Source organism: Macrosteles quadrilineatus, unplaced genomic scaffold (genome assembly GCF_028750875.1).
Source record: "Macrosteles quadrilineatus isolate MER2022 unplaced genomic scaffold, UCM_ALF_1.0 Scaffold_5__1_contigs__length_97177068, whole genome shotgun sequence".
NCBI classification, from domain to species: domain Eukaryota; kingdom Metazoa; phylum Arthropoda; class Insecta; order Hemiptera; family Cicadellidae; genus Macrosteles; species Macrosteles quadrilineatus.
The window spans coordinates 19,903,265-19,928,692 of NW_026542598.1; the positions used below are offsets into that span (position 1 = coordinate 19,903,265).

Here is a 25,428-nt window from a genome sequence, read left to right on the forward strand (position 1 = left end):
TTACTTTGTACTTACACCAAAAAGTTTTTGTCATACTGAGTACCAATCACCGTAGAAGATGACGATGCATCTTGAAATCTTGAAAACAACATTTCAGTTGGCGGTAGCTGTTCTATTTGTCATGCTGAAGTAGACTTGTTAAAATAATTGATTTTGTGCTAGGTTTAACAGTTTTGCCCTGATACTAACAGTTCTGGTGAGGTTAGTCAACAATGGCAAAGTTGACGTGGAAGTTTATATGTCTCTCAAAGCGTCAAAATACTTGATTTCTTTAGGCTTTAGTTCAAAAATGAATATTTATATAAGTGCTTTTTTTAGGAGGAGACACACATGTGGGTATATGTGCAGTACCGGTACCTATACCCACAGTGGGTATAGGTACCGGTACTGCAAAAGTCAGCAAGTACCTAAATAGAGTTCATGTAAACTAAACATGAAAAGAAAAAAGTTTCAACTTCTTTGAAAGGAAGAGTAACACTGTACAATTTATTTGTTATAAATCAAATCAAATAAATTGAACTCATCAAAATGTTTAGTTTGAAGTTAGTTTTCCACTACTACTTTGATTTAGCATTTGATCTCCAACTCCAAAAATTACAAAAATCCATTGATGATATTAAATAAACCAATAAAGAAATAAGTGTACTGGTATCACAAGGTAAACTAAATAACAGGAATCCAAATGAACACATGATTTGTAAATGGAACAAAATTATGTTTATTGAACATAATTCACAAACTATAACTAGATCACAATATTTTCAATTCGACTAAATAGTAAGTCGTTAGATAATCACACACAACACAAAACGGACAAGACTTAAAGCGCTTTAGAATCTTAACATACAATATCAGATGAGTTAACTCATCTAATTAAATTATTATTACAGCACTAATTTATTCACAAACATTTTACATCTTACGGCAATGTAGTTCAGCTTTAGAGTAACTACTTACTTTCACTTAAGTTTTTGGAATAATAATCTCAGAAACTAAATATTCAGTTGGATTTACTTTTGTTTTATATGTGAATAATTTATGTTAAAACTAATTAGTTTTGTTTTTTGTACAACTTCATTGTGTTACATACAGTTAACGCTTTAGCTTATTCCATCATAATTATGTTCACACTTGTGATTAAAAGCTTCTTCACACATGTCAATCCACCAAACTTAAATTAACAAATAATCCAATCGTAAGGGAGAAAAGTGCCACAAAATATAACATATACTCTGTTCATTTTATGAACTGCAGAGTATTATGGAAGTTAAGTAACAAAATACTAAAACAGAATAAATTCAAAACCAAAAAGTACTACACAAATTAATAACTTTTAATACTATATATAGTCGTGTAGTGTAAATGTTCCCCAAATGAACATTTAATAAATAAATTTAATTCAGTCAATTTTAGATAATGTTGTCTCTTAAAGTATTTTCCACAAAAATTGAGATTAATAGAGACCAAATACTCATAAATTTGTAATCACATGATTGTGTCAAACACAAGAAAATTAATTTTTAAATTAAAAAACTGACATACAACTCCAAATTAAAATGTCTCCAAGGTGCCAGCTGATATAATATAATTTTTTCATTCATGAAAAACAATTAACTTTAACTTTAAAAACAATCATTAAATAGAACTGTTCGTTATATAAATACATTATTGTACAAAAATCAATTATGAGCTAATTTAAAGATATTTGGTTCACGCGTCCTTCCTGTTGATTATTTGGGCAGCTCTTCTCTCCTCCTTAGGCATATCCTTGTCGTCCCAGCCCCACAGTTCCTTCTCCTGGTGGATGGGATGAGTGCCATCTCCGGTTCTGAGAGCTCGCTTGCGGACATGCTCAGGGGAGACGGTCTTAAGGTCGTAGGCCCAACCAATCTTGGCGAAGAAGTCGATGAAGCCTACACAAAAATTGATATATTGCAAAAATAAACACAATATACCTTTGACCTTAAAGAATTAAAACTAATTGAGCCTCTGGCACATTCTGCTATTGGTTTTCTGCCTTTGACACCCAAAAAAAGTTAACTTAGTAAACTGTGGCATTGGTTACAGTGGCACAATCTCTAGAGATTGCAGAGACCAAGGCGAAGTTCAATAGCGAGCCTCTCTGAATACCTGAAATATGGCTGTGCGGGCCCCAGGCACCACCTTGTTCACCTTTATGTAGGGCCACCTCTTGGTTACTTCACATCAATCAAAAACTATTTGCTTTCTAGTAGCGCACTAAGGAGTGAGAATTCCACTAGGTTTTCTGTTGAAAATATAAAACTAGCGCATCAGATTGCTTATGAATTAAGAAAGGATGTTTTTGTTTTGAGTACCCGTAAGCCTAGAATAAGAGGAAAAATTTGTTATTGTGATCATGAAATCACATGCCCATGAAATGTGAGGAGTTAGCTAAAAGCCTTGTTGTTGATTAACAAGTATTTAATGAACTTGAACCTTCATAGTACAGTCTCACAATTTAACCGCGCCAGACCATTCCATTCCTGATTATAATTTTATTCAAATATAATCCATACTACCGCACCAAGTGTTGTTTTATCATTGCGCGCCACCAGTAGTTGTAGTTACAGCTATTTACCTGTGGTGAGGTTGTATCCGTATGTTCCCATCTCAGAAGTCTTGTAATCCCATGGGAAGGTGTGGTGGTAGTTGTGCCAACCTTCTCCCAGAGTCACCACGGACACACTCTTGTTCTCACGAGCAAAGAAGTTGCTGAAACAACACCATTCATTAACATTGCATTGATTCCTGGAAGAGCCTTAGCATGTAGATCTGTATGACATATTCAATGTGTCTGATAAAGCTGTACTTAAGATCTTTAAAACGAGAAAACAATAAAAATAAAGGTAATCACAGTCAAGAAAAACTTGAAAGTATATCTACTAAAGAGCCCTGTATTATATTATTACCTGGAAAATAAGATTTAATGAATAGGAGATGTTCAAGTGGGAGATGATCAAGTTTTATTGAAGTTAATGATTAAGTAAAGGTACCGTACTAAATTCATGAAGTATGAATGGTGGGTGGTGATTGATGGTGAAATTGGAGATTTAAAACTAAGCAAAAGTTATACAAACGTTGAAAGAGGTATCAGAGGAAAATCTTTGATCTTTAGCATTGACATAAATTAATGGCTGAATAGTTTTGAATAAGATTTTCCCGAATGGTGAAATCCGCTAAAAACAAATTATGTGAACGGTTGAGTGATCATTTATAGAAACTTAATTTACCATGCAAGTCGGATTAATGTCTTAAAAGTGTTTGTCACCTTGCAAAACACTATATGGTTTTTTATACAATTAATTATGTTTTGATGGTTTGAAACTGTAATCATAATTTTGGGCTTGTCAGTACAATACTATAATTTATTCAAAATTCATTTTCTCCTTGAACTATGCACATGCTGGTGTTAGCGCTTAAGTCTACATATATCCATATACAAAACTGTCAATGTTAAACACAACCTACATGTGTAATTAATCATTAGCACTACAGCTGCAAGTGCATGTGTGCATGTTTCAATGTCACATTCTTATATAGTCAGGGTTAGCATAGTTTTAGCCTATCTTATTTATTAAACTTTAAAATAAACCAAAACTGGATGTTAAAAAATTTTGATCATGCCTGCAAGTAAAATTTGGGCTTTATTATATATCTGACACTTAGTAATCACATGTAGATTGCCAAATGTTGAAGATATGCATGATTCTTTAATCTTTACTGCTCATGTAGAAAAAAGAGGACAAATCAACTAAAGAATAAATGTTATAAAGATTTTCAAATGTACAAAAAACAGAATTTCAGAATACTATAAGTTTCCTCATGTGAAAGATGAGTAGTACTGGTATCAATTAAGTTTTCTAAACAAGTTAACCTACAGCTTTAAGTAGGGTGCAAACCACCAATTAGGCATCACCACATTGGCAAAAACTATTTAAAAGGTTTCACCATGGCTTTAGTTAACAATAATGAAATAAGGTAAACAAATGAGGCAAGTTCAAATACTCACACATCGTAAGGCTGAGAGCCGTACTTGTGGGCGATACTGTTCACGAGCCAGGTAGCGTTGTAAGACATGACGAACCTGAGGCAGACTGCTACGTGCCACGCAGTGATCCACGACTCTCCCCAGAAATACACAGGTACCACAGTGGGCATGATGAGACACAGCACGTACACCAGGGGCCAGTAGTACCTACGGAACAATAGATGTATCTGTAGTATCTTTTTACCCTCGTGATCATTTACAAACATAATTTTTTTTCATCCTCAAGGACACACTCTTGCAAATCAACGTATCTGTCAACTGCCCTCAACAAATTAACATTATCTGTACTGACCAAGCATTCACTTCAACCACTTATCAAAAAGGAATTTATTGAGTTACAGATGCACAGTGTAAAAGGGCCCTGGCAAAATTTTCTTGTTCAATGTGATAAAGTGTAAACACACCTCAGAAAAATAATATACGAGGGGTGTTCAATAAAGACTGACAGTAGCTTACTTGTAAACAAAGTCAAATAATTAGTTTTTTATAAGTTGGTATGAAAGATTGAAGTATTAGCAACCACGAAATCAGCTGTTAACATCATAGCATTGTTGCATTGTTGTCATAGCATCCGATTCATAAACAGTTGCAAATTTTTGCCTCTAAGGTTTACTATGGCTGATTTTCGTGAGCAAAGATATGCGATAAATTTTTGTGTAAAATTAAGGAAAAGTGCTACGGATACTTACAGCGACTTGAAAAAAGCTTTTGGTAATGATGCAATGAGTGAAAGAACCTGTTTTAGGTGGCATAGAGACTAAAAATGGACGGGAATCATGTGAGTTGGAAGGTGGGCCTGGCGCCCCTGTTTCTGCCCTTACCGAAGAAACAATCAACACTGCGGGTGTTATGATTCACACTGATCCACATTTGACTATTAGACAGCTTGCTATACTGCTCGATATATCAATTGGCAGTGTCCATACACTCATGCACGATCATTTGAATATGACACGTGTCTGTGCCCGTTGGATACCACGTCTGTTAAAAACACCAGTTCAGAAACAAAATCGCGTTGAAATTTGCCAACTTTGGTTACAGTGTGTGATGCAAGGTGATGCATGGTGGAAAAACATTATTACTGCTGATGAAAGTTGGATTTATTGTTATGATCCCGCAACAAAACAACAGAGTACAGAGTGGGTGGAAAAAGGTGGACCAACGCCAAAAAAACCTCGTGCTCAAAAGTCTGCTGCAAAGGCAATGGTGATTACGTTCTTTGATTATCGTGGTATGGTGTATACCCATACTGTACCACAGGGTCAGACAATTAATGCAGAGTACTACATTTTAGTATTGAAGCAACTAATGAAAGATCACATCCCCAAAAAACGGCCTGACCTTGTTGGACGCTGGAAACTGCATCATGACAATGCTCGCCCCCATGTTGCCAATACTGTGCTTCAGTTTCTAGCCAAAAAAAAGTCGAAACTGTGCCACATCCACCCTACAGCCCTGACTTGGCTCCAAATGACTTTTTTCTCTATCCTCAGGCCAAAAAGGAGCTTAAAGGCCGCCGTTTTCCAACTACTATTGCTGCTATTAAGGCTTTAGAGGCGATTTTGAAGGTCCTGGCAAAGGAGGGCTTTGAACACGTCTTTAAGGAGTGGCAGAGGCGCTGGGACAAGTGTGTGGCTTTAAATGGTGACTACTTAGAAGGAGATACAAGTGTGAAAGTATAAGCTTTTATATTAAAGGTATTAAAAGAGTACTGTCAGTCTTTATTGAACACCCCTCGTACAAAAACAAAAAAAGTGTGGGGAGAAACAAGAGAGTGGCAGATTAGTTCATGATAGGAGAGTAAAAAGAGTGTGTTTTTATGTACCAGAAACTTTTACCATAGACAACAATTTTGCTTTGCATCCAAACTAATTAACTTATTTATATCATGGGTGTTTTTTTTAGAAAGGGAGCTCTCCAATACAAAAAAGATTCTCTAAAAACAAAAACCTACTCTTTTGTGGCTTAATTTTGTGCCTAAATACTTTAATGTACATGTTATAGTAGGCTCTGATCGATCAGGTTACGGCATTATCATACAGCTGAAGGACGTTGATAGTTATCAGGGTTTCAACCAGGGCCTCCAGAGATGTCAAACATACTGTCCAACCACTAGAGTAAGCCACATCCCCACCTAGACACTCTTGACTTTTTCCCCTGTACTTCAAATACACGATTCTTATAAAAAATTCAGAAAATTAAATGGTGTGGTATTTGAACAGGATCTCAAGACTTTAAAACTCACTTCTTCTGGAACATGACGAGTCCGTCAGCCTTGAGGTCGCTCATGTCGATGCCCTTGCCTTTCTCAATAACATCAGGGTGTTTGCTCTGCATCAGCCAGCCCATGTGTGAGAACCAGAGTCCTCGGCCAGCATTGTACGGGTCTGCGTCTGTCTCTTGGTACTTGTGGTGCACTCTGTGGTCTCTCGCCCAAACCCATACCTGCGCAACAAGTTTACGAGTCAACAAATGAAAGGATGTGTTTATCTTAAAGGGACATGAGTCACTGACACAGTGCACTAATATAAATTACGAATTTCTGTAGAACACACTTACTTTTATCAAACCGAACTGAAAGGATAACTTTTTGTGTAAGCTACAACATCTTTTATGTTACATCTCACATCGGCTATCCAAGCAACAACAACTAAGGTATGAAATAGAATTTCAGACTTCAACACATTCTGTGAGTAGCTCATCAAACTACTGTATGATCTTTTTAAAATAATAACTTGGTACAGCTGGTTAACTATATAAATAGGAAGTCTACCTCATCATTCAAAAGTAGGCTGCACTGTACAATTTAAATTTGTCTGAAAAATCCAGCTAATGACAATATATACACTGCACGCCACAATGTTTACTGTGAATGTAACGTAAGGAGTATACATTTTTACTTTTGACAGTGAAAACAGGTGTGACTATATTTACCTTGCCCTCAAAAGCCATTGTGAAGAACAACATCAACAAAGCTCTCAGAGGGAAGTTGGCCTTGTAGGATTTGTGTGTCCAAAGTCTGTGAACTCCCGCCGTGATTCCAATCTTTGTCACAACATACAGACCGAGAACTGAAACAGGAGAAAAACAATTAATTCAAAGTTACTTGCAGTCATAGACCGATGTAAATAACAGTGAAAGTGATCTGATGTAACGCAATAAAATGGAGAGTAAAATAGTTTTTTTCAATCTCTAAAGGAAAAAATAAAGAATAGTTTCCCTATTGAGTGAATTGTGATACCAAAAAACAATACTTATACTAAAACTTATCCTAAAAAAATATACTTCATCCACTACCATACTAATACATGTAGTCATGATTAGCACTCGTCCCTATAGGTACATCCCTGTCCAAGCGAAGTTGATTAAATTAAAGTGCTGGTTTAAACCACTTTAATTCTATCTCGATCGGAGGCTACCCATTCAAAAAAATGAAGTTGATTAAGTGATCAAATAGAAGATTTAAAGTGCATCACCTAGAAGCCTATCACAGTTTACAATACATTTATGTATACGAGTAAAAGTATTAACTGACCCCAGAGGTAAGTTGGCCATTTCGTGTTGGTGAACAGTAGGTAAACACCGAGTATGGAAGACAGATGGAAGTATGTGAGGGTGAACACATTTCTCCAGTAGATCTTGGCCTTGTGGGGTTTGAACTCTTTCTTCTCCGGTGGAGGAGGTGGAGGGGGGCAGGGATCCTCAGCAAAAAGCTGCCCTGTGGACTGGTCCATGTTTGGTGACATTTTCTTTCAGTCTGAAATAAACCAAAATTTCATGAGTCTTCAGTTAGTTCTTAAATAAATCTGTGCTGTGCTTTATACAGCACCCAATACTGTAGGGAAGTTAAAATTAATCACAACCACTCAAAAATGCACTTCCAGTTAACTTGAGTTCTAATAAAAATTGTAAAACAAAACAAATAAATAAATAATTTTTACAGTGTCCATTTGAGTTAACATTAGGCCTATTAATTTTAGTACAGTATAGAAAAAAATCGCTAGATATTTATAAAATGCATACAGTACAAAATGATACTTGCTTTGATTTACTTTATCGACATAAGTAGTTCAACATAGTTTAAAATTGTGGTTGGGTACAGGTGCCGTACCAGGCCGACGGTTTGCATGTAGTGCGCTATGGTTTCGAGAGATATTTGTGCCCTCTTCTGTGCAAGAGATTTTTTCTCTTCCTCGCAACCCCTATAAAACCCAAAAATTCCTTGCGCCCCTGGACCACATTTACTTGATAGTAAACTACACAAATTATGTAAAAAATACACAATACTATTTTAGAATTATAGATAAATTGAGCTCTCGGTTTTTTTTTAAGTTTTTATAAATTAATTTCTTAATGATAAACATACATGAAGTAATTGTAATTTAGCCATTAAAGAATTTTCTAACTGTCAATATTTTACAGATATGCCAACTTAAATTTATCAAGATTTTTAATTGAGTAATATTCCCCTTTTCCAAACACAATTTTACTTCTTTCTTTCATACAACAAATCTCTGAACAATAGAAAAAAGTGTAATCTTTATTTTATATACTAAAAAAAATTCTTGGGGTTTTATAATTCTTTTAGTAACGGTAAAAAATTAAATAAATAATTTAATAATGCACAGTTTAAAAATTATATTCTAAAACTTGTTACCAAACTAACCTGGGATGAAAATTCAAATTCATTATTTTTCTGAATAAACTCCAATAAAAATTAATAGGCATTAAAATTAGTTTCTTTCACATTCTTTACCACTCGCACCACTCTAAAGGTGCACGCTTAGGATAGTTGATGTGTAGTGAAAATGTTAAAATTTCTATAACTGTTACTAGATTAAATTTGATAATGATGTAAAAGTCTCCAATAAAAAAAATTTAAAAAATTCAATTTGCACTATGAATTATGAAAAATGTGGGCCTACGTGTTAAATTTTAAAACCATTCTCAAGTTGTATACAAAGTAAATTACAGTACCTTTATTGCAAGAGCGAAAGCAATGTCAATCCCCCGTAAAGTGAGAGACGAGTTGTCTGGGACAAGACCGGAGAGCAACTGACTTTTGAACAGTTGCGCTGCAGAAGCACAAGCTATCAGCAATCAACACGTGATTGCCAGCTGCTGACCAAGAGATAAGTTTTTGCTGAGGACCACTGACAAAGAGTGTGGAATACTGGGTTGTTTGAATTCATGGTGCTTTTATGTAACTTGTGGTATGACACGGTTTCGGCAATTTGGATTCAATGAAAGGTGGAAGTTCAAGGTGTAAGGTGACCTCTTTTAAGTTTAGTTTGTTATGCATCAAAAATGAATAACTGAATGAAGTGTAAGTAGGTCTCATGGGGCTTTGTGAAATTTTTTGAATGGTTTTAAAATTAATTTTAGCATTTTGTTTGGGTAAATAAAATACACAAAGACTACACAGAATAAAGCATAAGTTTAGCACTGTTATAGTGTTTATTCATTGTACTGTTAAATATACACAGAAAGGAAAATATTCTCTTACATTTTGTCATGTGTGTCATGTATCGCATTACAAACACCAATTACAGAATTTTTAACAAACTCCTCCCAAAGGCAGAGTTACTGAAACTCTATTTCAAATTTTCCTTGATCATCAACTTATAGATGGATTTCGTACTTATTACTAGAGTGTATGAATAATATATTTATGTAACCTTTGACTATTAATACAGCTAGACATTCCATCCCATTCTAGTTTTTTTGCAACTTTAAAATTAAAATCGTAGTTGATGAGAGCCACTGACAAATTTGTCTGATCTAAATTACTAATTTCTGTCGAATACACAAACCTTTTTATCAAGTCGAACTGATGGAACGACATATTTGCTATAGCAACTTTTTATGAACCATACCAGCAACAAAAAATAAGTTAGAAATAGAATTTTAGACACTAGTACATTCTGTGACTGGCCCACACAACTATTTTCTTTCTCAATAAGAAATTTGCGACAGCTGGTCCATAGACAGGATACCTACTTCATTATCCATTAGTCAATGATGTAAACAAACACGTATAATATGCATAAATGTGTGTGTTATTTTATACTTCATATCCATTCTCCAGCATGTTCCAGGACCGTAGCAAATTTAGTAGAAGAAAAATATTTGTATTTTTCATGTTCATCTTCAAAGATCTTTTTTGATAAAGTGTCCAACCGGCCTCCAATTGATCATTATCTATCTTTGATTTGGCAGCTGCAGCCTGTAAGTGCATTTATAGACATGATCAATTCTTGCATCTCTAGCTAAAGATCCATCTTTTCACTTCCAGAACTTGTGTTTTCCTTTCAGCACTTTTTTAACAATTATTTTGAAGAATTACATTTTCAAACTATACACTTTTCACAAAATTTGTCTCTCTAGAAACAAATTTTAGCCACTTTCTATCCACCCATAATTTTTCTATGACCAAACTAACCCAATTTGTTTTTCTCTCATAAAAATATAGTCCAATATTTTTGTTTCTGATTTTTCTTTTTTGTATATTTTTTGCAATGTTGAGCGGAGGATTTTTGTTTTCAAAGATTGTATACCGGTATTGTATTTTTTGCTGTGAGTATATTTTTTAAGGTAGGTATATGACATAATGGATAAAATCAAGGTATGTTAAACATTGTTCATTTGGTGTTTTCAATATTTTTTACAACCCCATAAAAAACTCAAACTTAAATTTCCCTCCTTTTGGAGACAGGGGCAGGAATTTCTACTGAAGCACACCTTATGTTATGCTGAACAACATCTAGTCCACCTGTGATTTTAGTTAGCCTAATATTTTTAAATTTTAAGGGGGGAGGGGTTAGTTTTAACACAGAAAGAGAAAGTTTTAAACGATAAGCTAAATTAAGAAATTTTATTTTTAAATTTTAAATTGTCGTTTGATACATACCAGGGTTTATAGCCTAATACGGCCATAGATTAATTTAAAAACATGATTTCTCTCTAAAAAAGAAGGGCAAAACCTTAGTTTGAAATAGTTAGGCCTATGGTATATTTTACGGCTTAGTGTTTAAACGTGATAGAAGTCACATTTTTCATAGTCCCTGACCCCCACTATCAAGTTCATTTGTGTTATTGACTTTTCTGTTTGCAAAATTCTTTATTGAAAGCTAATCTGTTCTGAATGTTACAGTTTTATCATGAGCAAACTTTGCAATCTGAATTGAGTGGATAATATGCAATCACTAACCTTTAACATTACTAGATAGAGTAACTTCTATGAATTTCACTTATGTATCTTCTTTTGTTGAATTGTTTTTCGCAAGGGCATAGCCAGGGGGGGTGCTGAAATGTGCTCCACCACCCCCTGAAATTCTCATAAAATAATTAATTTCTTACATTTTCCTATGGACCGTAATGAATCGAAATAAGAGGTTTTAAAAGCTCAAATCGCCTTAAGACCCACAATTTTGCTTTAAAATTTACAAACAGGCTCCATTCCCTCTTTATCCACACACATCAGGTTTGTATAACTTCCCCTAGTTCATGATTCTTCCTTAAGGCTAGGGTTGCTGTTGCTACATACTATGTTTCCACTTAGGCTGGTAGATTGGTTTTATTTTCACGTAAATAGAGAAGACAGACAGACATCCCCTAAATTTTAGTACAGATTAACAAATAGATCGGTTTTAGGCTACCATAACACTTTAAAGATTTGTATTACATTGTTGAACAATTAGATGTCTACACTCAAATTGTGAAATTCGTTACTTTTCACACAAATCTGTTAACTATTTTCAACATGATGGCTATAAAATGAACACCTAAAATATCATTTACTATCTACTTGTATTAAATCTTATACTCACATAACAAATTTCAGTAATTCACTAACAAAATTACAATACCTTCCAAGCAACTGAAGTTCAGAAAGTAAAGGGAGTTAATAATTTGTGTTTTTTAAAACATGTGTTTGTGTTTTGTAGGTAAGGAGAATAATAAATTTAACAACATAGCATGGTAGCATGGAGTACGTTAGTAATGGTTATATTAAATTATTTCATTGTTGGATTTTCATGTATTTTCTTCAACTAGTGAATTTGTTGATATTGCGAAGGACCATTTTGAGAAATTTAAAATGTACGAAAAATGTATACAAAAACTGTATTGTTTACAGATAACATTATTACATGGTTAGTAAACATTTCAGTGTTAAAGTGACATGGTTTTTAATCTTCTTGCAATTTAAAGGAGTGTTTATTGAACAATAACTGGTTCTCAAAAGCCTGTTGAAGATTCTAAATAAACTTAAGTTCCAAATGGTTCCAATATTATTTATTGAGGTGTTCAATAATTTAGATTACAGTATATACAAAGAGATCATACATTTTTTTGTAACTTGAAAACAAAATAATCAGATTTTCAATCCCAATAATATTTTAACTTTAAACTTTAGTCACCCAGCTAACATATTTTATTTTTTATTTCTTAAGTCCCCTTCCTGTAGATGTTTGACCCAAGCATTAATTCGTTATTGTTAATACTTTGAATACATCCAGCATCCCAGACAACATGCATCTATTTACAAGCACTTTATGTTATTACAAGATGAGAAATAGTTATTTGTGCAATTAGAGAGCAAAGTGAACAATTGCACTTTGCACTCGAGTTGCATATTATATTTTTCCTACAGGTACCTAATAATGTACATGTTCTCACACTGATTTGAGAAAGCAAAGTGGCCAATTCGCTCATCAGTGACACAATGTTAACATTATAAATAATGTAATGTGCAAAACAACAAACAAAAATATAATGTGCAATTCGAGTGCAAAGTGCAATTTCCTCACTAGAGAAACCATTCCTCTCTCGAGTGAGTCAATTGCTCCCTTTGCTCACTAGTTGAGAAATAGTTATTTGTGCAACTAGTGAGAAAAGTGAGCAATTGACTCACTCGAGAGAAATCCTTATTCATTGTCCTTACAATGAATAATGGTCGTGAGGAATGGTTTCTCGAGTGAGGCAATTGTACTTTGAACTCGAGTTGCACATTATACTTTTCCTACAGTTACCATAAAACAAATAAATTGGTGAAGAAACATAACCTATTTTTACACAGAAGTGAACTTTTAATATAACATTTAATGTGAAGTGACAAATACAAAAGTACAACAGCTGACCAGCTGATTTACAGGCAGTGCTGCCAACGTATTTCGCGCGCATACGACGTTGCCTGCATGTTACGCGCTCACTATTTCGTGCCTTCACGTTGCAAATCTGGAGTGAGACAAAGTAATTAGAGTGAGACAATGTTAACATTGTCTCACTGATGAGCGAATTGTGGTCACTTTGCTTTCTCAAATCAGTGAGAGAACATGTACATTGTTAGGTAACTGTAGGAAAATAACTATTTCCTACAGTTACCATAAAACAAATAAATTGGTAAAGAAACGTAACACATTTTTACACAGAAGTGAACTTTTAATATGACATTTAATGATACAACAGTACAACAGCTGACCAGCTGATTTACAGCAAGGGCTGCCAACGTAATTCGCGCGCATACGACATTGTCTGCATGTTACGCGCTCACTATTTCGTGCCTTCACGTTGCAAATCTGGAGTGAGACAATGTTAACATTGTCTCACGGGTGAGCGTATTGGACACTTTGCTTTCTAAAATCAATGAGAGAACATGTACATTAGGTAACTGTAGGAAAAATCAAATACAATGTTCCAACGAGTAGCATTTTGCTCCACCAAAAACAGTTAGGTAACCGACGAAAACATTGATAGTACAATAATTGAGTTTTGAGGTTATAGTTGTTGCTATGCAATCAACAATGCAGATGAAGTAATCATGCAAGTTATCGCTAGTACTTATAAGCACAGACTAACACAGCACAGAAAACACTAAGCACAGAATGGTCTATTGTCTGTGGTAGTAGAGTTTGATTTGAAACTTATTGAATGAGGTTGTTACAGTGAACGATTAAACTACAGTACACACTGATTCACAGAACAAAAAGTTTTAAGGGGGTTCTGGTACTAAAGATTGTGTAATTTAGGCTAAGGAATTTACAGTAACTGTCCTAGTTACAGAGCAAAATAATTTTAAAAGTAATATAAAAAAAACAAATAATTTAATTTTTTTTATATATAATAAAAAATTCTTAGCTTAAACTGTTCTCCAGGAACAAACTGACAATAAAAAAAAGTAGGGATACCACACTTAGTTTCAAAGAAAAAGGATCTTAAAAGTCAAGCAAATTAACATTGCAGAGATAGGGACACCTGGATCCCATTAACTAGACTCAGTCCTGTTAAAAACTAACCCTTTCATCAATAGAATTGGAAACTATTAAAAATAACCTTCTGTGGCGAAATATTCTTGAAATGCATGCCATTAATACTCTGAAGCAATACTCCATAATCTTCAGACTTAAGAATACGCTATGTTATAGATGAAATTCTACAATGGCCAGGCAAAAAGTGGACAGATTGTGCAGGAAGCGACCCCTGCCCTAACTTAATCTGTGCCATTTTGATCTCGGGTCAGGCCGAGTCGTGTACTGTGGCACTGGTTCAATGATATTCGCCAATGTCACTTTGTACAGTACTCTCTAAACGGTTTGAAATGTTTATCATATGGTTTACAGTCGTCTCATAGGACGGTAAGGTAAAATATCGAAAAAGCAAAATTAAAAAGTTTTCTTCATAATTTACCCTTTTTGTCATACAGCATAGTCGGTACATAAAAAGTAGAGAAAGGATCAGAATCAAATGTGTTAATCTAGCAAAGCTGCATGAACACTTATTGTAAACACGGCATATGTGTAACTAGGACGACCCTAGGGGGGTAAGGGTTACACCGGGGGTATTGAATGAATACCCCCCAGGAGAGGAAGGTGGTGGTCAGGGGGGCCTCTCCCAGGAAACATTTGAAAATTATACCTGTAAACTCGCGTTTAGGCCAATATAGAAGCATATAGAAGATATAATGTTAACTGTTGAAAAATATTTTAATTGTAAAAAATCACGTTTTAATGTTAGGGGGGGTTCAAACGCCCTGGGGGGGGCCAGATACGTCACTGGAGTGAAGGGGTCACGGTCACTGGCCACTGGTCGTAAATTCAGGGGCCATATGTATATAATCCAACTTATACTTAACATAACCTAACCAACCTAACCAAACTTCTATATGCGGATTAGGGCCAGAGGTGGCCGGTTCTCCGTTTCCCAAGCCACTTAGCCATTTGTATGAATAGTATCAAATATTATTTTAAAACATCGGAGAACATGTATGTTGACATGATCCCTGAGATCCATTCAACTGTATGTTCTCTTGGAGTAAAAAAGTGGCTACAGCTGGAAAATATTGGATTTTGGAACTATTTCCAGTCCTACTTTAATTTCAATTCCTAATTTTACTTTATTTCCAGTAATTGCCAAGTCAATTTAAGTATTAAAAGTATAATAGGCCTATTAAATGTGTTTTATTCCTTTGGTGCCGCATATAAGCTTAAATTTCATAAAACTTGCAATGTTGATGTTTGTTTTCTCCAAAGTCGAGAGTTGCAAACACCGAACATTCCTCTCAGGGTAACTAGGGTATATTTTTAGGCCTAGCTGGCACCCTGCTCAGTCAAGCACTAAAGATATCAATTGTTTCGTACACCAGTTCACCAGTGTAGCCAACTTCATCAAATCATCACAACAAGAATAATTGACGTACATTATAACTGGTTATCAACTTGCGGAATACGTCATACTTATCTTGAATGTTGTTGATTTGCGTCATTTTATTTAGTTTTTGCTCTAATCTACCAATTTTTAGTCCGTGGTTTTTTGCGACTAAAATTTTCATTCATAGTTTTTAGCCAATTTGAAACAGTTATTTTTTAACTTCCACCAAACGTTTTAGCTTCAATATTAATAGCCTAAACACGTCTGGTAATAATTGGTCCGACGTTCCAGAAGCTTGTCTGTTTTGAACATACGCGCATTTAAACACCAGTACAAACCGAAACATCTTTGTTGTTGTAGTTTCAACTATTTTTCTCCAGCAGTCAACAGGACTCGCATCTTGAGGAAGATGCCATAATTTGTTGAGAGTATATAAAACTAGGTGTAAAATGCAGTTGTCTTGTCTGCTTGAAATATTTAGCGGAGCTAGTATTAATCAAATAATTTGCCAAAGTCAATGATATCTGGTTAACGTAACTATACTTGCAGTATCTAAAGTTAATGGTACATCTGGGCCACATGAAAAATCTACTCGCAGTATCCAAAGTAAATGGCATATTTGGTTTAGATAAATGGAATGTCTATTTTCAGTATCCAAAGTCAATGATACGTCTGGTTCACGTAAATTAAATGTCTACTTGCAATATCCAAAGTCAAGATGGTTCATCTGATTCATTCCGGTATGTTTTTTTTTTCTTTCGTGATTAACATGGTTCATCTGGTTCTCATAAATTTAATGTCTACTTGCAGTATCCAATACTCCATGTGCATTTGGTTCACATAAATTGAATGCCTACTTGCATTATCCAAGTCAATGGTCCATTTACTTCACATAAATGAGATGCCTATTTGAAGTACTTAAAGTCAATGGTATGTTTGTTTTACTAAATAGAGTTTTATACTTGCAGTATACAAACTCACTCAATGGTAAATTTGGTACTCAATGGTTCACGTAAATAAATTGGATACTTGCATAATCGAAAGTCAATGGGACCGGTACGTCTGGTTCACGTTAATGGAATGTCTACTTGCAGTATCAAAACTCTTGGTTTACATTTGGAATTGTTATTTGGAGTATCAAAGTCAATGGTGCAGGTACATTAGCTAATTGTGGCAACCCTAATTATTATTGGTTATTCATTATGTAGTAACATTCCAATTTTAATCGTTATTCACCCAATGTTATTAATTTGATTTTTCTTCTTAAAGGTGATTTGTTGACTATTTATAACATATGTTGTATCGTGTTTACCTTTTATTATCTCACAAATAATGTCATGACGACCAATTAACCCATAAGGGCATAAGGCCCATGTTAAATTTCTAAAATTTTAAATTCACGTAGGGAAAAGCCCTGACGTCCGATTTGTACCATTTCAGATTTATACCTTCCTATGGTTGGTTACTATGACCGTGCTAAATTTCGTGCAAATCGCTTCTGCCGTTCAGGAGGAGTATTCGTAAAACAAAAGCAGGAGTGTAGGATAAGAGCTTTGCTTCGCTCGCTCCGCTCAATTAAAAATCTATGTTTTGTATAAACATTGTTTCCCTAGCATTACCAGTCTCCTTTCTCTACGTTTGCCATTTGTTTTGTCGTCTTGCAATGTAAAACGCTTCTTCCTGTACAAACTCCTCTCTCAAACCAGAATTTTGCTACTCTTCCTTTATCCATCTTTTTTACCTTTCCCAAGAAATTCTTGACATTCCGGAGCAAAGTATTACTGTACGCTTAGATTCAATTTATCTACGTAGGAGTAGGATTAGACTTCGTCATCTTTTCGGAGAAGGGTGAGATGCATCTACCATTGAAACAGACGAGACAAGGTCTAGACTATTCACAAATGCCTTCAATATTTTTTCTCTAGCGTATATAAAGATTATCGCCGCCACGTGGGCCGGTTAGTTGCGGCCTACGTGTTGGCCTATCTCCGTAGTTCTTGTCATAGTGCCATTTGTTATGTAAAGGTCGTTGATCGAGCGTAATTGTATCCATTGACCGTGAACTACGTGAGTGATCACGTGACGAGAGTGGTGTGATCGTGTGACGTAGTGTCTCCAGGCCTACCACCACCTCGGACATGTTTTACCCCGCGCTGCAATGATGCCAGTGCCATCTAGATCGTCTAACGGTTGATTATAATATATTATGTTACTCCTCAATATGTTTAATGCGGTCATATATTTAAATATATTTGATTATCTTGTTGCTTATTCAATTGAACTCTTAAGAGAATTGAAGCCGTAACATTTTTCTGTACGATGTACAGTATACTTGTGGTTATTTCATCTTAAAGTATGTCTATTACACACGATCTAAAAATAATTTTATGGAAAAGGACATTAGGGTAAAATCTCCGTAAACCCAGGATAAAAATATTCACTTACTGACTCGATTGTAAAAATTATCACGCGTTCTTTACATTTAAGATTTACAGGTAATAACAAGAGCTTGCTCCGTGGTCGAAAAATCAACCAAAGTGTGTTGTGCAAACTTTTCTATTTTCACCCCACGCTGAAAAAAAAACATGTGATTTAATTTATTCCATTTGTTTTAACTCTCTGTTTATATTTTGTTGTTATTTCGTCTCCAACATGGCAACCCATAAGACCCATTTTATTATTTTTTTTTTAAATCCATTTTATGCTTATTTTGAGCCTATTTTAATTTCTAAAGGGATTTTGCACATCTACAGGAAAATATATTTCATTTGGTACTACTGTAACCGCTTGCGATTCGGTCCAAGTAATATGGCCAGGCTAGCTGTCATAAATTTTGCAAAAGTTTTTTAATATAAGATTTTGTAAAATGACTGTTGCAAATTACCTAAAATATGTAGTACTACTCAGAACCAGTAGCTCAAACTAATATTATTAGTAAATCAGCTGATCGCCCAATGCAAATATAATGGAAATTACAAGTAGTTACAACTTTTAACTAGTAGTTTATTATAGTTTATTATGAGCTATACCCTGAGCTGTTATAGTTATAACTACAAGCAAGGGTTTACTGTATTATACAGTATTGGGGGTTGCTGTCGTACAGACATTGCTTTGCACGTGTGTCGAAGAGGAAGGGAAATTAATTCCCGGATGAAATCTAATGCTCAACTGACTGACGAGGCAAGTTTCAAGTTCTAAGTAAGTGTTGTAGGTACTTTTGCAACTCGTTCACACTTGAGTATGTACAGACATACTTTAAAATATAACAACGTTTGAATGACAGTTAAAATTAATGATTATAGGCGTACACTTCGTTTTGACGATTTGAACGCTATGCGGTAAATTGAACAAATTTAACGCTGGTCCTAAGTAAAATGGTAAAATGCATGCAACATTTCATAACATGTAAATGTATAAATACTAAATATTTTAAGGATATGATATTTATACAAAATATATAAAGTAAATGGGGGCCAATTTTTTGTATAAAATAGTAATCCTATACTTTTAAGCCATAAACACTCAGGAATTAGCATGGAGGTTCCAATCAACCTCTAGGTGTGCAATAAGAAGCGCTTTCAACAAATTCCATTAGGGCTCTGCCCTAGTGGCTTTTAAAGTTCCAATGTTATCCTTATGGAGAAAAGGTTTGTTTACATTTGAACACATGAATACTTTTAAATCTGCACTATTAATAATTAAGGGAACAGCTGGTTATATTTTATTATTAAATGAAACTATTACATTATATTTGTGGCTTGACTAAAGTGTTTTACTGCATAGAGTGCAGCAAAGTGCCACTTCGCACACTAGTTACACAAATAACTATTTAATTTAAATTTTCGCGAGCCATGACGGGTTTGCTAGTATAATATAATGTATATAACAGACATAATCATGGTGCATTGAATTTTTCTGAATAGATATTTGATTGGAACCAAATGCTTCTATACAACTGTCGATTTGTATAAGATGACGTGTACCCTGCTTGGTTCATTAAAATTAATTGTTGTTGTTGATAGTAATCGAACAGACTACAAACAATGCAGATTAAGGTTCGGTTAGTGTTTGAAAACGGTAAAATACTTAAGTATAATCTTTAATTTAATATCAAAATAAAACTGCCTTGCTTGCTTCTATTTGGTGATTACTTTATTTTAAAAATGTATAGTTCTTAAATTTAAAGTCACAATTTTCAAGTTTGAGATTTAGGCGGAACCCTCCTGAACTCAAAAATGTGGTTTTTGAAGTTACAGTGTGTCTGCGTGCGTGTGTGTGTGTTGGGGGGGGGGAGGTGGGTGTGTTTAGAGCTACAGACTACACACTGTGGCTAGATTTTGATACAATTTTTAATTTGTAGACGAATCTAGGGGATCTCTTGGAGTTTTTACATTTCAATTAAAATCCAGAAAATTACGGATAATCAGATTTTTCCAAAAACGGCTCCAACAATTCTAATGAAATTATGTTTCAGCCCTTTTTGACTCTAAACAAATTTGTACAGCCCGCATTGCTTCAAAAATTACTGTTCAAAAGTGTTTTGAACGTTTGTGATTTTCCTCATGACACATCAAGTGTTATTACACTTTTTATTTACTCTCGGAAAAATAATTAACGCGTATTCAGTTTTAACTAGCCTATTTCGAGGTAATTATTGACAAATTATAATCCCTTCCATTAACTTGCATATTGCAATGAATTCATTACAGATATCGACAATAAACGTAGAAACTGTTTTCTTTTAGTAATAAGTTGGTATATGTTTATTTTGAATTTCTGTTCTGTGCGTGATAATAATACATTTCCATTTGTATAAAAAATCAACTAACCTAACTGTAAGAAGTAAGAACTATCTGTCCGTCTGTCTGTGGTTAGATCGTAAGAGGAAGCCCTATTAGCTCAATCAATGTCAGCTGTGACAAGCCGAGCTTCATGAACAAAGTCAGCCCAATATTGTTGCAAATTGTAGAGAAGAGATAAGATGGGTGTTATGTGTTATGAGTTGTGAGTTACTATTTGTGAAAATATATTACATCATGCAGCCTAAAGTAATAACTTCGTCAAAGGTTCATTCGTTGTTATCAATGTTTTTTGTTAAATATCAGCGCAACGCTTAAACGTTCCAGAAAAAGTTCTAATATAATTTATTCCGATTTTCTATTCTTGTGTCTGCATTCATATTCAACGATACTCACATTCATTAATCGATCAATCACAATTCGTTAACTACTTATTTAACAAAGGGGTTTAACTCAAACTCAAGGACTTTTTACTGTAGGCAAAAGCCTTTTTGGATGGTACTAACAGTAAAGTTACTATTTCAACTTTGTGTTGAATTTGAAGTTACTAATCTTATCTTACTAATATTATAAATGTGAAAGTTTGTTTGTTTGTTTGTTTGAAGTTCAATCACGCATAAACTACTGGACGGATTGTGCTGAAATTTGGCATGATGGTAGCTCTCATTCCCGATTAACATATAGGCATATTCTTATCTCAAAAATCCTTTCAGGCTCCGCCCCAGTGGCTCTGTAGTTCCCATGTTAACCTTACGAGTATTCAGATTTAAAGGGAAATAAAGAATTTAGTCAGCTGTTTTAAGTAAAAAAGATTTACCAACAGGGTGCAGCACTACAATTTTTTTGCATTTATGAAAACAGCTAATTTTAACTAATCACCAACAAAAAACTGTGATATGCAATGAGAACTGTCAAAGTAGGATTGTTTACAGTTATGTTTAAGTTTTTAATGTTTAATGTGTATGTTTATGTATTTTGTGAACTTTTGATAATTTATTTTTCTCTATTGTTTAGGTGAAGTGGTGGAATATTATGGCTATGTTAGATGTATAATACTATAGTATACTGTAAATTTAAAGAAGCAAATTTTATCAAAATGTGTCCTACCCCATTGCAAACACAAAGCTTGAGTTGAGTATAACTGCAATAAGCATTTTATACTTATATGCCAATCCCGTTCGAAGGACGGGTACTCTGCTAGTATATAATATAAGCAGCATTGGCAGAATATCCTTATATATACAGTATAATACGTGAAGAGAATGTGATTTCTACAAAACAATACTCCTCCGTTAATACTGGACTGATTTTTTAAAACAATGTGTCAAAGTTAACTATTTTTTGTGTAGATGCCCCCTTTCACCAATTCATGTAATAAAAGTCCTAGGGCTTCGCCCCACAGGCCATCAAAATCCCAATGTATCCCTTATGAAGAAAATTAACCCAGCTGTTATGCTTCGTTCTGCTATTTTAAAACGTTTTTATTAGCTCGCTTTCTTGTCCGGTACAAACTTTGCAATCAATTTTATACTAACTTCCCGATGAGCTAGAGACTTGAAATTTGAAACATAGCTCACAAATGGAAGACAATGCAATATTATATAATTTAATTCTCATATTTCCCTTGGGCTACGCCCCATGGGCTTGTTTTTATTGACTCGCTTTCTTTTGTAAATTTGTTTATTATGAAGATTTGTTTCTTGGTCCTATGTGGTCAATGAATTAGACTTCTACATACAGTGCAACTATTTTTTTATAGTATCTTTTACGTGAATGCGATTTCTATGAAACACTATTCCTCCCTTTATAATGGACGGATTTTTACAGACGATGTGTACAAACGGAGTGTTTTATGTAAACTCCACCTCTCGTTAATTCATGTGGTTAAAACCTTCGGGTTTTGACCCACATGCCTTCAAAGATATAGTGTATTCTTTATGGAGAAAAGATTAGGATTATTTTAATGTGTATAGTTGAACTTTAATTTGGTTGTTAAAGCATACCAAATATTATGGATAAATTTGTGGCACATTGCGCCACAAGGGACCATTTTAATTTGTTATCTTGTATTTATGTCATGTAAATTAAGTGGCTGAATTAGACATCTGTACATCTACACCAGCTGTATGTAGCTCATTCACAACATAATTAAGTTGAATGATATTCTCATGGATTGCACTACATTTTAAATTCCATTTTATTTTGTTGATAACGTAATAGTTGATGGGATATAATAGAAGAAATTTAATTTCTCAATAAAAGTTACCCTTTAAGTTGGCGCAGTTAAAAGTTGAAGCATAAAAAATAAAACGGTATTTTTTTAGCAAAACGCTCCATCGGCAGCTCAATTTCATTTTATTCTACAACCTTAACATGGGAATTGAATACCTGTCTCACAGTAGTGTATATTCAAATGTGAAATATAAGCCCAAAATTAGACACAGGGTAACTTTTACCAATGTTTCCAATTTAAAGTTTAAGCTTTATTTCACAATATGTTAATAAAGCTAGATGATAACGGGTTGAGCGTTATCAGTAGGACTAGATAACGTAAACGAAATACTACTTTGTGAATGAGAAATGTTACGGTAGCCCACCACCGTAAAAATTCCTCATGCTTTTGAAGTTTTTTTTTGTTATAAAAGAGGTTGAGTGCCTCTTTTAACCTTGTATTTGCCCGTCCACATAGACTAAGCGCCCGTGCGTGGATCGTTTACAGCAGTTTTTTTTTTTTTTTTTTTAGTTGATGAAACAGATGATCTTAGTCAGTAACACAGCTACACAGATCATCAACTTTCTACATCCACACACTCATCCTTCGCTCATATTTGGGTTAAAATAAATGGTTAAAATACACACCTAGGAGGCGTCCCCACCTCAACTAATTGATAATTGAAGTGAACATATTCATTTTGTGAATACCACATGTTTATTTGAAATTTATTTGATCCGACCTAACATTGTACCTTAGATTAAACATACCCCCTTGTGTTGGTCAGTCTATGATTGCACTTTCCTATGCGTCATTTAACAATCTAGTGGATATTATTATTAATAAGTCATATAGGAAACAGATTATACAAACAATATATAAGATGTTGTAAGGCTTTTTTCGAGATGATTGCGAATCTTATAAAAATCCCATGATATCGAATGTTACAACAAAACGCTATACGTTATCGTAGGCCGTGTTCGTCGTGCGTGTTATGGCCGGCCGCGCATCTTTCTGTAACTTATTTGGTCGTGTTAAATGTTATATTTGTGTATTTTGACGACGACTTCATGTTCAAATAATTTTATGTTATACGACAAGGCTTGAAAATGAAACGTCAGTATCGAAACTAGTCGCTTGAAAGACTATTCAAGGATTGACGACGCAAGGCACGTAATAGTATATTTCGTACCTAGGGCCGAAAATGAGGTTTTGCCGGCTCGAGATAGTTTTTAAGTTCGAGACGAAGTCGAGAACTTAAATCGATCGAGAGCTGTAATACCATTTCGGTCCGTGGTACGAACGCTATTTTTCACCACACTTTACCCTATTACCACTGTTCACCACTATAATAATGCACACTGATAGTCAACACAGCTACAACTTTAAGGTTATGTGAAGAAATAATTTTCACCACACTTTACCCTATTACCACTATTCACCACTATAATAATGAACACTGATAGTCAACACAGCTACAACTTTAAAGTTATGTGAAGAAATAATTTGAGGAATCAGCAAAAATAAAAATAAATAGTTGCTAGGCAACGGTGACAATAGCACAATTCTATTGCAATGCTATGGATTTTGATTGTGTATTTAAAATGCATTCATGTTTGAAGTAAGTACAGCTGATTTTGCGGCCCCGGCCTGTAAAAACCTGCTTGGTCCCCAAATTACGATGACAGCTGGCATGGCCAGCAAAACTTAACTTTCAGCCACCAATTAACGTATGTAATACAGCCAAAAACATCATAGTGTGGTGAAAACCTATTTTATACTGTCTCAAATCAATCCTGGAGGCAATGCTGAATAAAGTTACCGTACCATTAAAACAAGTTGCAGCCACATGTTGTAGGATGGGTTTGGGACCAATCACTCAGGTTTTATACATACGCATGTTGTACATGGGACATGTGACAGCCAACGGACGTGAAATGGAAGTGTTTAAGTGCCTAACAGACCTGTAAAAGCTCAAATTGAACTTGTCTTTAACAAAAACAGAAATGTCCAAACAAATATTAAGCGCTTCGAAAAGTCTTGTTTTGATTATGTTTCAAATTGATTTTTTACAACTACAGTTTACACCAAAAATTATTCAATAAAAATAAATAAATAAACGAAAGTCAAAAATATTAGCCAGTATAAAGAAAAAAAATTGAATACCAACATGTTAAGTATTTAAGTATCAGTGTTTAGCGATTTAGAAAGTTTTAGTTGCAATATTTCTGCCATAAACGCAGTAAAACAGCAAATGAGAAAAACACGATTTGTACTTAGTCAAAATAAACCCTAAGAAATAGCTGACTTTTTTCGTATTCAACTTAAAATGTTTGTAACAAAGTTTGAAACATCAAACTTATTATACTTTTAAATAATAGAGGTCTATCTATACATATTTTCTTATAGTTGATTTACTTCTAAATAAAAAATCTATTTGATGAAATAAACTTAATATTTTTATGAGATGAGTAATTTTGCAAGTTTAGCATGTAAGTCAAGCATGCTTGTCGAGCACACCACGTGTTTCCTTATCATTTGCTGACCCGATGATAAGACAGATGACCCAATGATATTGATAAGGGATGGACTAACCTGATAGTAGACCTGACCTCGGAGCCGGTCCGACAGTGTGGGGAAACGGCGGGAGAGAGAGACGCCCTAGCTTTATACAGTTCACAGCTGGCTCACAGCAGTGATGC

At 34.5% G+C, this 25,428-nt stretch overlaps 1 protein-coding gene across 2 annotated transcripts; it reads right to left on the reverse strand.

The window, feature by feature from the left end:
- Nucleotides 1-694: 694 nt before the first annotated feature.
- On the reverse strand, nt 695-25,428 carry LOC128993765 (acyl-CoA Delta-9 desaturase-like). Of its 2 annotated transcripts, none has more exons than XM_054417743.1 (7): nt 25,322-25,428; nt 7,605-7,826; nt 7,004-7,140; nt 6,315-6,514; nt 4,031-4,216; nt 2,600-2,733; nt 695-1,913 (listed from the first exon to the last, which is right to left on the reverse strand). In XM_054417743.1, the coding sequence occupies exons 2-7, from the start codon at nt 7,813-7,815 to the stop codon at nt 1,711-1,713; spliced, it is 1,071 nt and encodes a 356-aa protein (XP_054273718.1). In that variant the 5' UTR covers nt 7,816-7,826; nt 25,322-25,428; the 3' UTR covers nt 695-1,710. The 2 variants fall into 2 exon arrangements, with proteins under 2 accessions (XP_054273718.1, XP_054273717.1); XM_054417742.1 differs by lacking the exon at nt 25,322-25,428 and adding an exon at nt 9,047-9,160.

What these genes read in the sequence shown, in the direction of transcription:
- LOC128993765 (XM_054417743.1), bottom strand. Translation starts at nt 7,815, where the DNA reads ATGTCACCAAACATGGACCAGTCCACAGGGCAGCTTTTTGCTGAGGAT. An exon ending in CAATGGCTTTTGAGGGCAAG is followed by an intron (nt 6,515 to 7,003) that starts GTAAATATAGTC and finishes CTTGTTGCGCAG; the next exon opens with GTATGGGTTTGGGCGAGAGA. An exon ending in CTCGTCATGTTCCAGAAGAA is followed by an intron (nt 4,217 to 6,314) that starts GTGAGTTTTAAA and finishes ATTGTTCCGTAG; the next exon opens with GTACTACTGGCCCCTGGTGT.